At 34.7% G+C, this 15240-nt stretch overlaps 1 protein-coding gene across 7 annotated transcripts in view; it reads left to right on the forward strand.

Annotated features, from left to right (window-relative positions):
• MKLN1 (muskelin 1) overlaps nt 1-15240 on the forward strand; it is a 355934-nt gene that overhangs the window by 311905 nt on the left and 28789 nt on the right. For all 7 annotated transcript variants that reach the window (XM_060020905.2, XM_060020903.2, XM_060020906.1 and 4 more), the window contains 3 exons: nt 10649-10796; nt 11981-12095; nt 13546-13685. In XM_060020905.2, coding sequence (XP_059876888.1) covers nt 10649-10796; nt 11981-12095; nt 13546-13685 — 403 coding nt within the window. The remainder of the gene's footprint in view (nt 1-10648; nt 10797-11980; nt 12096-13545; nt 13686-15240) is intronic.

Consider the following 15240-nt stretch of genomic DNA (forward strand, 5'->3'; position numbering starts at 1 on the left):
TCAGCAATACATAGAAGACTCTGAAGCTAATGATTTGCTATCATTAATAAAGATTAGTTACTGAGCTAGGAAATGGTAGTGCTTATTTTTAATGTAACTAGGCTTCATTGCTTTCTATTTAGAATCTTTTATATTAGGTGTGCCATTATTCTGATAAATTGGATTATGTACTTTTTTTCTTCTCAACGTTACTGGTAATAATAACTTTCCATAACTTCCACCTTTCACTCTCACAGGGGTGTTTTTGCTAGTTATAAGCCTATAAAAGTATCTCACATTTTTAATATAAAATTTGGGTTATTCGATAGTAAATGTGAATTAAAATTCACCTGTAAAAACAAACATTTGAGAACACTAAAGACAATTTTGAAAATGAAAGGTAATGTAATATTACTAAATATTTATAAAGCTACAATTTTGTACAGATTAATGGAATGGAATACAACAGATAATATAAAATATCCCTAAGTACATATGAGAATTTAGTATATGGTAAAGTGGCATTTCCAGTCAGAGAAGGAAAATAGATTATGCAATAAATGACACTGAAATGTCACTTAAGACCTGGCAATAAGCAAAAAGTAAAACCCTGACTCTAATTGATGTCTATTTATCACAAAAAATTCTAGGTAGACTCAAGTTTTATACTTAAGAAATAAAAATATAAGTCTAGGGCTTCCCTGGTGGCGCAGTGGTTGAGAGTCTGCCTGCCAATACAGGGGACGCGGGTTCGTGCCCCGGTCCGGGAGGATCCCACATGCCGCGGAGTGGCTGGGCCCGTGAGCCATGGCCGCTGGGCCTGTGCATCTGGTGCCTGTGCTCCGCAACAGGAGGGGCCGCAACAGTGAGAGGCCCGCGTACCACAAAAATAATAATAAGTCTAATTGTTTTGAATAATTTAGGATTGGGAGACCTTTCCAAATATGACACAAAACCCAGAAGTTATAAAGAAAGAGATTTAGTTTGATTTTTTGCAAATTAAAAGATTTTATATGGAAAAATACTTAAATGTCAAATAATAAATGACAAAATAGCAACTGAGACAAAGGTTAATATCCTACTATATAAACAAAAAACTCTTACAAATCAATAAAAAAGAGTAATTTTCTAGTAGAACAATGGCAAACGACATAACTAGGTAGTTCAAAGAAAAAAATAATTCAAATAGCTGGCAAACTTACTTCTATATAGATGCTCAGCTTCATTCGTTTTAAAAATTTTTTAAATGTAAATTAAAAGGTCACTCATTGAATGTTGATATCTAGTAAAATATAAAATACATATACTCTTTGACCAAGCATTTTTTTCAAGGAATTTATCCTACTTACATACTTGTACAGATGCATAAAAAATAAGTTGTACAGAGATACTTATTGTGGTATTGTTTGCAAAATTAAAAAATCTGGAAACAACTTTAATTATCCACCAATAGGTAACCAGTTAAATAAATTGTGGTTGATCTGTTCAGTGAGATGAATTCTTTGTGGCTTAATGTAACTGAGATAGATCAGTAAGTACATCACTGAGTGTCAAAAGCTAGTTGGAATTTTACAAAAAGCAAATAATGAGTGGTAGAAACCCAGGTTCAGGTAAAATAATAGAAGTTCTAAATAATCCTAAAATTTATATGGAACCACAGAAGACCCAGAATTGCAAAAGCAATCCTGAGAAAGAAGGACAAAGCTAGAGGGTATAACCCTTCCAGACCTCAGACTATACTACAAAGCTGCAGTAATCAAAAGTGCATGGTATTAGCACAAAACAGACATATAGATCAATGGAACAGAATAGGGAGCCCAGAAATAAACCCACGTACTTAATGGTCAATTAATCTACAAGGAAAGAGGCAAGAATATACAATGGAGAAAAAACAGTCTCTTCAACAAGTGGTGTTGGGAAAGTTGGACAGCTACATGTAAAATAATGACATTAGAACATTGCCTCATACAAAAATAAACTCAAACTCATCTATATACAAAAATAAACTAAAATGGTTTAAAGACCTAAATGTAAGATGACACCGTAAAACTCCAAGAAGAAAACATAAGTGGAACACTCTTTGACATAAATCGTAGCAATATTTTCTTAGATCAATCTCCCAAGGCAAAAGAAATAAAAGCAAAAATAAACAAATGGGACCTAATCAAGCTTAAAAGCTTTTGCACAGCAAAGGAAACCATCAACAAAACGAAAAGACGACCTACGGAATGGGAGAAAACATTTGCAAATGATGCAACCAACAAGAGATTAATATCCAAAGCATACAAACGGCTCATACAACTCAATATCAAAAAACAAACAATCATTGGGTTTCCCTGGTGGCGCAGTGGTTGAGAGTCCGCCTGCTGATGCAGGGGACACGGGTTCGTGCCCTGGTCCGGGAAGATCCCACATGCCGCGGAGCGGCTGGGCCCGTGAGCCATGGCCGCTGAGCCTGCGCGTCTGGAGCCTGTGCTCCACAACGGAAGAGGCTACAACAGTGAGAGGCCCGCGTACCGCAAAAAAAAAAAAAAAAACAGTCAAAAAATGGGCAGAAGACCTGAATGGACATTTTTCCAAAGAAGACATACTGATGACTAACAGGCACATGAGAAGATGCTCAGCATTGCTAATTATTAGAGAAATGCAAATCAAAACCACAATGAGGTATCCCCTCACACCTGTCAGAATGGCTATCATCAAAAAGTCTACAAATAACAAACGGAGGGGATGTGGAGAAAAGGGAACCCTCATGCACTGTTGGCGAAATGTAAACTGGTGCAGCCACTATGTAAAACAGTATGGAGGTTCCTTAAAAAACTAAAAATAGGACTGTCATAGGATCCAGCAATCCCACTCCTGGGTATATATCTGGAAAAAGCAAAAACTTTAATTTGAAAAGATGCATGTACCCCAATGTTCATAGCAACACTATTTATAATAGTCAAGACATAGAAGCAACCCAAGTGCCTGTCAACATATGATTGGCCTAAGAAGATGTGGGGGGGGTGTGTGTGTGTATGTGTATGTATTACTCAGCCGTAAAAAAGAATGAATTATTGCCATTTGCAGCAACGTGGATGGACTTAGAGAATATAATGATTAGTGAAATGTCAGACAAAGACAAATACTATATGATATCACTTATATGTGGAATCTAAAAAATAATACAAGTGAATCTATATACAAAACAGAAACAGACTCACAGACTTAGAGAGTGAACTTACGGTTACCAGAGGGGAAGGGTGGTGGGGAGGGATAGATTGGGAGTTTTAAGATTGACATGTACACACTGCTATATTTAAAATAGATAACCAACAAGGACCTACTGTTTAGCACAGGGAATTCTGCTCAATATTCTGTAATAACCTAAATGGGAAGAGAATTTGAAAGAGAATAGATACTTGTATATGTAAAAAAAAAAAAAGAAAAGGATATGGAGAAGCATACATATCCAAAGCATACAAATAGCTCATACAACTCAATATCAGAAAACAAAGAATCATTGGGTTTCCCTGGTGGCGCAGTGGTTGAGAGTCCGCCTGCTGATGCAGGGGACACTGGTTCGTGTCCCGGTCCCGGAAGATCCCACATGCCGTGGAGCGCCTAGGCCCGTGAGCCATGGCCGCTGAGCCTGTGCGTCATAACAGCAATTCCAGGAGAAGACAAAAATGAAAATTTAAGAAGTTGAAATAATTGATGAAATAAGAGGTAAATTTCCTAGAATTCAGAAAAGGTGAAAGGCTTCAGACTGGTGAGAGGGCGTGTAGTATGCTAAATGGGAAAAATAAGGAGAAACACATACCTAGGCATATTTATTAAAGTAAAATTAAGAATATTAAAGACATAAAGGAAATTCTGAAAGATTTCAGAGACAAAGAGCAGATGACCTGCAGGGAACAAGAAGATAGAGAGCTAGGTATCAGCTCAACAGCAATAGTGAATGGAAGAAAATAGTAAACTTTAAAAATACTCAAGGAAAATGTCTTTGAACCAAGCAATTTATATCCTCCTAACTTTCATACAAGGATAAAATAAAATATTATCAGGTATTTTTGCCTCGAAGCTTTCAATATGAAAACCCATATTGGAAACCCATTTGAAAGCAAGATTCATGAGAAATCTAGAAGTGAGAGGTGGTGATCAAATTACCTTGAGGAAGTTTATTGTTGACTGAAGACAAACAAAATTCTAAGCAGTGAAAATATGATGGGGGAGGGGAATGGGGCACCGTATAAATTCAGGTGTTGTGATTGGACTTACAGAGAAGAACATGTTCTGCATTATTAAAACTTTTTCATTCCAAAATGTCTTATACAAGGCTGAAGACCTAATGGGTCTTTATTTTCTTTCAAACTTCCTTTTCTTTTCCTGTGTCATATATCACTGCCAGTATTTCTTACATCGCAGGTCATTCTTTACCTTGGATTCATTTTTGTTTGTTGGAATAGCTCCTGAAAGAATCTTTTCAGATGCAGTCATTGATATGAACTTTAATATTTCTGCTGATCCAAAAGTTCTTTTATGTTGACCTCATTGTTGGGGTTGCTAGTTTAACAGGAAATAGAATTTTAGTTCCATATCTTTTTATATTCCAAGGAATTTTAAAGTTATTACTCCATTTTGTATTCTAGCATTCTTTGTTACTGATAAAAGGTCTAATGTTAGTTAGATACTTATTCCTCTGTATATAATAACCTACTTTTCCCCTCCATAGAAGCTTTTAGAATTTTCTTTTAATTCCTGAATTTTTGAAGTTTCACTAGGAGATATGTATATAAAGTCTTTTTTTTTTTTAATAGCCAAGCTAGTTGTTTTTTGTTTTTTAATTAATTTATTATTTATTTATTTTTGGCTGTGTTGGGTCTTCGTTTCTGTGCAAGGGCTTTCTCTAGTTGTGGCAAGCGGGGGCCACTCTTCATCGCGGTGTGTGGACCTTTCACTGTTGCAGCCTCCCTTGTTGCGGGGCACAGGCTCCAGACGCGCAGGCTCAGTAGTTGGTGGCTCACTGGCCTAGTTGCTCCGTGGCATGTGGGGTCTTCCCAGACCAGGGCTCGAACCCGTGTCCCCTGCATTGGCAAGCAGATTCTCAACCACTGTGCCACCAGGGAAGCCCCCCCACCTTTTTTTTTTTTAAATAAAACGTGCTTAGTGCCCCAGGCTCTTTCAAACAGGACACCCACTGTTTTTCTTCCATTCAGGGAAATTTTCTTTATTTCCTTCTTCTACATTATTTCATTTCTCCTTCTGGTGCTCTTTTCAGACAAAGTTTTTACTTCAATGGCTTTATCCTCTGTATCTCTTAACATTTCTATCATAATTTCTATATCTTTATGCTATATATTCTGGTAATTTATCAATTTTATCTTGAGATGACTGACTTTGTTTTTAACTGTGCACATTTTATTTTCATTTTGTTATTTCATTTTTTTGTCATAGTTTTTTAATATCTTTCCATACTCTGCTTCTTTTTAAGGAAGCTTATTTTTGTTTTACACATGTAATGTTCTCTTCACTCTCTACAAGGATAATGAGTTTGCGTTCTTTCTTCTAAGTTCTGTTCTTTTCTATGATTTATCTTTTCCTGTTGTTCTGTTTGTTCATCTAGGTCCCTCCTTACATTGCTGATTTTTTTCTCATTGTCACGTGATTCCTGTCTAAATATTAAAATTTATGAATAAGTTTATGTATCAGTTAAGAAAGGTAGTTGACAGTGGTTTCCTGTGCATTGTATGTCTCTTTTTCCCAGTGGCCTTCTCCCTTAAATCAGACACTGACTGAGGGTTTTGTATAAATGCATGGTACATGCAGGCTTTTTTATAGGATGCGTAAACTGAGAATAGAACCCTGTGTCCTTATTAGAAGCTCTCCCACAGGAGTGCTTCTCAAGGTCTACTCCTGCTTTTTGTATTTGATGACTTATTCTGAAATTTTCCATCTTTTATCTCTGGTGAGTTGGGCTGTCTTTTCCTTGGCTGTGATTTCCTGTCAGTATAACCCCAACTGCTATTTCTCAAGATTCCTCAAAATTTCTTATCTATTGATACTTTCTTGACATACTTTCTTCTCTAGACCTTTTTTTTTTGTTTTTCTTTTTGCTAGAATATTGTTTCTGCCAATTCAAGCGGGATGATGGGAAAGAGGGGTAATGTAGTTAATGTTTAGTTTTCTGTCTAAAACCAAAAGCCCCAACCTTTAGATTTCATAAGCAGCTTCTGTCAGTAGTAAAAATTCAAGTCTAAAATGCCTACTAGGGCTAGACCATAATTCTTTGATGCATGTGTACATGTAATTTTTTACATTTTAATTTTCTTTAATAAGAATGCATAAAATCTTCATTTAAAGTGAAAAATGGGGTTTTTTTTCCTTCTGTTTACAAAGGAGATAACACATTAGATTTAGAGTATTACAGAAAATGGACATTTTTAATAGTTTCTTGGAGAAATCCAGACTGCTTTTGAAGGTAGATATGAAAAACTTTATTATTTTTTTATTGAAGTACTGTTGATTTACAATGTTGTGTTAGTTTCTGGTACAGCAAAGTGATTCCATTATAGATTATTATAAGATACTGAATATAGTTTCCTGTGCCATACAGTAGGACCTTGTTGTTTATTTTGTATATAGTAGTTTGTATCTGCAAATCCCAAGCACCTAATTTATCCACACCTGCCTTCTCCTTTGGTAACCATAAGTTTGTTTTCTATGTCTGTGAGTCCGTTTCTGTTCTGTAAATAAGTTCATTTGTATCTTATTTTAGATTCCACGTATAAGTGATGATGTATGATATTTGTCTTCCTCTTTCTGACTTCACTTAGTGGTAATCTCTAGGTCCATCCATGTTGCTGCAAATGACATTATTTCATTCTTTTTTATGGCTGAGTAGTATTCCATTTTACACACACACACACATACACACACACACACCATGTCTTCTTTATCCTTCCGTCTGTTGATGGACATTTAGGTTGCTTCCATGTCTTCACTATTGTAAATAGTGCTGCTGTGAACATTGGGGTGCATGTATCTTTTCAAATCAGAGGGAAAAATTATTTTTATTGGTTTTTGTATTGAAATGTTTTTTAAATTGTTACTGTATGTGGAATGGAGTAGAAATAGGAATTAAACTTAAGTCCAATTTGTAAAATTTACACAGAAGGCCATTAACATGGATACATTCAGTGTAAGTTTGAATTAACCCCCTGATCTTTAGGAACTCTTCAGATGTAAGTTTTCATTTTTATATTTTAGAGAAAAAAATCAAAAATACTTTTTAATACCTAGTTTTAGTTTTGCAACTAAATGATTTAAAAACGTTGTTTTTAGTGCCAGTAAAACTGTCTTTTGACAATTTTATGAATTCCCTTTCCATCTAAATAACAGCATTCCAAATATTAATGTAAAATTTTGTTCATGAGAAATTTGGGAGGATGTGTGAGAATTTTTCACTTATTACTAATAGTCCCCAGTATTTAGACCCAGATGTATTTTTTTTCTGTATTTTGGTTTAGATTTTTCTTCTTTTCTTGTAACTATAAAATCAATATATATTGAAACTTTTCATATTCTATAATAGAAAGTTAAAATGTCCTAACTTCCCCCTCTCCAATAACTATTATTTATCTTTTGGTGTATGTTCTTTTATGTTTCTTCAATTCACGTACACACATATATATAAACGTTTTTCCTTGTCATTAGTATGCAATAAAAATTATATTTGTAAAGGTATGTAAACTTAAGGAGTAATAAAAATTCTGTCCTGAGAGATTGTACATTTGAATATTCTTAGAGTAAAATATTTGGATACCTCGAAAAAGTTTCAGTGTAACTTTTTTTTTTTTTTTTTTTTTGCGGTACACGGGCCTCTCACTGTTGTGGCCTCTCCCGTTGTGGAGCACAGGCTCCAGACACGCAGGCTCAGCAGCCATGGCTCACGGGCCCAGCCGCTCCATGGCATGTGGGATCTTCCCGGACCGGGGCACAAACCCGTGTCCCTTGCATTGGCAGGCGTACTCTCAACCACTGTGCCACCAGGGAAGCCCCCCAGTGAAACATTTTTACTCTTATTTTTCACAAGTTTCTGCTCCAAGCTTGGTCTCTGTTAAGCCAGTCCAGAGATTTTTGTACTTTTGACATAACATCTCCTCCCTTTTTTTTGCTGATGGAAATCGTGGTTCTTTATTAATATTTCCTTACTGCCTTCGTCCAGTCCACACCATTGCACTGTTAACAGCCTCCTAATTGATCTATGTATCTCACAAGCCTCTCACTTTGCCTGTCTATGCTGCATTGTTGATAGACATGTCAAATGATGCAGTGACCCTGTGGGGAGATGTGAAAGGGGATGGGGAATGACTGCTAATGGGTACAGGGTTTCTTTTTGGAGTAATGAAAATATTCTAAAATTAGATTGTGATGATGGTTTTATAGTGGATATACTAAAAAAAACCCAAGCCGTATGCTTTAAACAGGTGAATTATATGGTATGTGAATGATATTCTGTAAAGCTGTTTGAAAAGCCAATAAAAGACTTAAATGTGTAACTTTGAGGCAAAAGTCAACATTACGCAGAGTAAAAGGCATATTGTATATGAAAGATCAAAGAAATGGGAAGTGTATACTTTCTAATCCGCTTTATAATCAAAGTAATTTTTTATAATTCTTATAGTACAGATGTTATAAACATGGTAGTCTTACCTCCCTGAGTATTGTAAACCTGCCCACTGCTTTCATTTTTGAGAAGCAACACTTGTCATTTTTCTCTTCTGCTACAAAGCTGCTTCTAGGTAAAATGTGACAGTATGGAAGAGAAAGCATGTAACATTCTCACATGCCTCCCCTAGCCCAGTACTCCTTTATTCTCCTCTCGGTGACCCAGCCCCGTTTTATAGAATTCAAAAATCTCTTTCCCTCTGCACGGATTTCCATTCCACTCAGAAATTTCCGGTTCCTTATTTAAGGTATTTAAATGGGTCCTTATTTTAGGTAAGCAGTTTGTTGCATTCATTTATAATAAGTCATACATCTCTCATATTTGCATTTTAAAAGATTATAGAATAGGGGTTAGCAATTTTTTTCTATGAAGAGCCAGATGTAATTATTGTCGTTGCAACTACTCAGCCTTGCTATTGTGGGGTGAAATCAGCCACAGACAAAATGTAAATGAATGACTGAGGCCTGATTTGACCCTAGGCAGGTCAGATCAATCCATAGTTTGTCAACCCATATTATAGAATTCTACATGGGATGAAGAAATTTAAGTGCAATAAATTTAGGCAGTTATGTCCTCTACTTCTACAACTAATGAAAATGATTTCATTTCTTTACTGTTTTATCTTTCTTCCAAGGTTATCTCAGGAACAGAGGTCAGAACCTGGGTACTTTTGAAAGTTTACCAAGGCTTAATTAGAAAATACCAGGCTTTACATAACCACTAAAGACTATGTATTATGAGGGTTGAGGTTATTGTTAAGATTAGGTTGATGTGTGTGTATAAAGATAAATGTATTTGTGTATGGATGCATACAAATTATGTATTGTGTTATATATGTGTGTATAATTTTTTAATATATTTACTGTGGGATGCATTTGGATAGTCTCTGAAATGTTCCAGACAAATTTATTGAATATGAATGTGAAAGGACCCATGAATTAAACTAGGAAAAAATACATATTGCATCATTTGGCCCTGCTAAAGTAGGTAAAGATGAATAAATATCAATGTGGTTAGCATCTCCTCCCATAGTATTCTGGATTGATTGAAATGTTTTACTTCAATCTGATGTTTGTGTAGCTTTTTCAGTATATGATAATTGTTCGTGTATAAAAGAAATGTAGTGTTGAAACAGTGGCATTGTTTTTAGATCTGTGGCAAGTATGTTGTGAATCATAAAATTATATTTCAACTAATATTTCCAAGTAATAATAGTGAGAAAATTTGCATTTGCTATATCAGTGTTTTACAAATTACTGGATAATGCCGAATGACCATCACTCATTTAATGGATTTCTCAGGAAATAAAATATTTTCTCAGAAAATTAACTCTGGGGAATTCGAGCCACTCAGGAAAACAAAATGGCATATTTTAGCCCCAAATATTTTATTTTATTTTATTTTTCTTGGAAATTATGTCATTTCATTGTAGGTCTTGAACAGGTATTTTAGATGACTTTGACCTTATTGAACAAACCGGCGTGTCAAATTTTTGTTTTTCTTGGTCGAGATTTGAATATTTTGTCTCTGCTATTAAATTAGAGCTGACCCAGATAATAAATCAGTTAAATAGAGCATTGCCCTTTTCCTCAATAAAAATGATTACATTGCATACCTCTTTCTATCTCTTTCCTCCTTCTAACTCCATTCTGGTAGTTAGCATTCATTTATTTCAGCAGATAGTTGGGTAACTATTATATGCCAGGCAATTGTTTTAGGCACTGGGAACAAAACAGTGAACCAAACAACCTTTGCCCTTATAGAGTTTACGTTTGAGTGGGGAGAAGGCAAGAAACAACTGATTATTGTTTAATATAAAAGTTATGTAGTCTGTTAGAAGGTAAGTGCTGTGGACACAAGTAGAGCAGGGTAAGGATGAAGTAATCTTTTATAGAGTAGTACTAACCTGTTAAGTAATGTTAATACTGTCATCTTATTTTCTCTTTCAATTTATAGTTCCAATGACAGGATTCACACAGAGAGCAACCATTGATCCAGAACTGAATGAAATACATGTCTTATCTGGACTCAGCAAAGACAAGGAAAAGAGGGAAGAAAATGTCAGAAATTCATTCTGGATTTATGACATTGTAAGGAATAGTTGGTAAGTAGCTCTTGTCTGTAATGCAGTCACAGTGTAACATTTATTTGAGGTTGTTGGTTTATTCAAAAGAAGAGAGAGATGGAAGGCTTATGTTAATTTGTGATGTCATACATTTTAATATCAATATTGGGGAGTAGAAAAGTCAGTACTGGTGCCTGTGTATACAGTGATGTTCAGCAAATGGATTTTACCGCTGAATTATTTCAATTAGTAGATGTTTCTTTGTCTGAGAGTCAAGAGAATTGTATTTTAGTCTAGCTTTTGCTACCAAGTAGTTGTGTAAACTTGAGAACCATGTATTTTTAATGTTCCCAGGTCTTTTCTTAGTTTTTATAAAATGAAGCAGTTTGACTAGAGCAAGGTGGGGAGCATTATTATTTAGCATTTTCAAACTAGGACCCTTTTGTCACAGAGCATCTCACAGAACTGCTGAACATTTTGCTTTGAAAAACACTGACCTAGGGCTTCCCTGGTGGCGCAGTGGTTGAGAGTCTGCATGCCGATGCAGGGAACACAGGTTCGTGCCCCGGTCCAGGGGGATCCCACATGCCGCGGAGCAGCCGGGCCCGTGGGCCATGGCCGCTGAGCCTGCGCGTCCAGAGCCTGTGCTCCGCAACAGGAGAGGCCACAGCAGTGAGAGGCCTGCGTACCGCAGGAAAAAAAAACAAAAAATACTGACCTAGAGGATCTAGCTCTAATGTTCTGTGATTACTACATAAGTGAATATTCTCCAAAACAGAGGAACTTCAGAGAACTTCCTCCATTCAGTAATGGAGGGTGGTGCTCAGCAGCTAAGGAATTTATTATTTTCTAAATAAGACATTTATTTACAGTAAGAATGAAAGAAGTCTGTTGTGAGCTTTTTTATTGTGAATAGATAAATGTGATATCACTCTTTCAGCCGTTGGTTTAAGCCTTCATATATGCTGATCCTGTTTCATAACACGAAGTAGTTTGTTCTTGAGTGAGATTTTTGATGGACATTAAAGAACTTCAGAACTCAGTTCTAACAAATTCAGATTATTTTATGAGGGTGACCAGAACTTTTAAGATTTGATGTGAACAAATTTATAATTTTTTGTTTGTAATTAGACATTGCGTTAATTTGCTTGCTACAATTGTATTAACATTATGTGTGCTGCTAGTTTTCTAAGATAGAATGCCTTAAAAGCAATGTCTTTCAGGTCTTGCGTCTATAAGAATGATCAAGCTGCAAAGGATAATCCAAGTAAAAGTCTTCAGGAGGAAGAACCATGTCCAAGATTTGCCCATCAGCTTGTATATGATGAGTTACACAAGGTATACTAACTACATTGACCTGTAAACTTTCTGTGATGTACAATTGGAAAGAATCTCAAAATATATGTTTCTGATTATTTTTAAGTAGATTTGAATAAAAATGACTGACATTTACTAGAATACGTAGCAGACATTTGATATCACCTTGTCCCTAAAATTCCTTAAGAGAATAAACATTTTTGCATAGTCCACAGTTCCTGACACTTTTCTTATGAAAATGGTCAGTGGTTGCTGCTTCTTAGCTGCATAGATCTGATACATAGCATGGCCTGTTGTTTCTGTCAATACAATATGAATATTCAAGTAGAAGATGTACAGTTTTCAGCACTTGTATACCTTTTTCCATGATATGAAAAGGTATATATAACTTCCTGATTTTAGATTTTCCCATTGTGTAAGAAGTCTTTTTATCTTTATTTTTCCAATCTACGATTGACATAATCTGTTCCATCAGCCTATGAAAACAGTCCTGAATTCTGAAGTTTTAGTGTCCCTAAGTGTTCAGAGTGGTTTCTTTAGCTATTTCTCCCTTAAATTTTACATGTTTAATGATTGGGCTCAGATTACATAGTAAATTACTGACAGAACCTGTATTCTTTCTGTTTAGGCCATAGATGATTATTTAAATCCTCTATCATTTGAGAACTTTAGGTAAAAGATACCATGGGAGTAAATAAAAGCCCTTTCTCTGAGAGTCTCCCAAATTAAAGGATAAGTGAATTTCCATCTATAGGACAGAAATAAATAATATCTCTGTTGTATAACACTACTGGTTATAAATGTTTTCAAAATTTTCAAGAACTGCTTTAACACTTTGAGTACAGAATATTACTAAAGCTGTAATTATAATAGTGAAATCATTGTAGTATTCCTTTTACATTTCTTATTTGATATTAATTGAATAATAGAAAAATATTTTAAAAGTTATTTCACAAATCATATATGCCATTTAAAAATATTCAGCATTAAGGCTAAAGCAAAAGTAAGATGCTAAAATTTTTAAAGTTTCTAGTTACTGTTGACCTTCAGTGATTCAACTTGTGTGTCAGTTTTTTAAAAGATATCATTTTTTATTACGATCAACACTTGATTAACTTGATAATCCCCATTATTTGTTGCCCTAAGCAAACTCAGTATCTTGGAATAGCTTCTTACTATCATTGCTTTTGTTTTATGTCTTCCATTGTCAGTGTAACTGTGGTGATACAACTTATTTTAATAGAAAATGTTATTTAGGGAAGTAGTCACAGTACTTTAAAGTAAAATGGAAACTTGAGAAAAAGCAGAAGCAGCCTTTAGTAGACATGTAATAATGTTTTAGTCTTTAGTAAAGCTAAAGAAGTTACTTGTTACACACTACTACCAAAATGAAGAAATTTTACTTTGACTTTCGTAGTTTCTTGAGTATGCATGCATGTTTTTAAAATCTGGTTTGTTTTATTTATTACAGGTTCATTATTTATTTGGTGGGAATCCAGGAAAATCTTGCTCCCCAAAGATGAGATTAGATGACTTCTGGTCACTGAAATTGTGTAGGCCTTCAAAAGATTACTTACTGAGGCATTGCAAGTACCTCATAAGAAAACACAGGTATAAAAATAAATCACTGAAAACTTTTATTTAGCATTATCAGCTATTGTTGGTTTTATTTTATTTAGCATTATCAGCTAAGCTTTGGAGATGTGACTCTGTCTTTGGCAATTTAGTAACGTGACACTGTAAGTACTATGAAGATCATGACTTTTGTAAATGCCCTGTTCTCCTTATTTTTGCTTTCTTCTTTCAAAGGATGGTACAAAGTGAAGATAGATCTTGATGCTAAAAATTTTAAAGATAGAGCAAGGATATTTTGCAGCTGTTAATGGAAAAAGTTTCTATGAACGTGATGAACCTACCTTCAAGTAACTCAAGGCCTAACCACTACAGATTATATCAGTTCTAGATGATTGGCATATGAAGATTATTGGCATGTGACTGACCTGTTGATAACTCTCTTAACAGTGAATGTGATGATATAGTTGAGTAAATAATCTCTTTATAATTTGATATTTCAGAATACAACTTCAAATATGATTATAGCTTTACATCATTACTTTTACCATTTAATTGCAAAATCAAGTAATCAAACATTTTCATATGTCTCCTCAGTCATGTTTGCTTTTTAGCCTTAGCAGGTGATAAGCTGAAAAATGTAGAAAAATACATCTATCCCTTTGGTTACTGGTAGTGTTAGATCGTAATAAAAATTTACAATTTGGAGGGAGAGAAGTTTAGCTTTTAATGATGATAATAGGTACCATTCATGAGCAATTTTGTGTGCTAGATCCTGCATATTATTCTCACAATAAGACAGTGGAGTAGGTACTGTTATTACTACTCTCTTATAAAAGAAGAAATGGAAGCGTTTTTAAGTGGGTTGTATAACTGACCTAAGGTTGTTCAGCTGTAAGTGACAGAGCCGGGCTTTGATGCTGTGTATTCTGACTCCAGAGTTACCACTTCACCACCACCACCACCCCGTACACATCGGTATATACACAGACATGCACACATGTGTGTTTATATGTTTAGTATATAATTACGTATTATATTTTATATAGAATATAAATAAATAAAAATCTCTGTAGGTGTATGTTAGGTTTGTGTTCCTTTATCATATCATGTTTGCTTGTTATTTCTCTCTCTGCTTTCACAAGTTGTGCTTGAGAGATAAATTGATAACAAAAGCTAGTTGCTTCTGTTACTTTGTTATTACTATGAATAATTAAAGAGTATTTTCTATAGAATCTATAGGAGAAAAGGTCTGAATCGTCACGTTGGCTGGATGGCAAGAGATAAATTCTGTCTTATTAACAAGATTTAAGCTTGAGGTACCTTCAGCTAATGTTTACGTTGCTAAAATATTATTCCTTGGTACTTAATGTTAAAGTTTGTTTTTAAAAGTTTAAAAAAACTTTAAACTTTGTTTTAAAAGGTTAAGACAAATAAGACAATAAGACAGATTCGGGGAAATCATAATTTTTTTTTTTTCCTACTTCAGATACAACAACTATAGTTAGAATGTTGAGTTGAGCTTTCAAAAAAAATTTCCTGACCAAAAGTCCACTAGAGATTAAAGAAGGTTGTCTAGTGCTGTATGTAAAGA

Source organism: Delphinus delphis, chromosome 9 (assembly GCF_949987515.2).
Source record: "Delphinus delphis chromosome 9, mDelDel1.2, whole genome shotgun sequence".
NCBI classification, from domain to species: domain Eukaryota; kingdom Metazoa; phylum Chordata; class Mammalia; order Artiodactyla; family Delphinidae; genus Delphinus; species Delphinus delphis.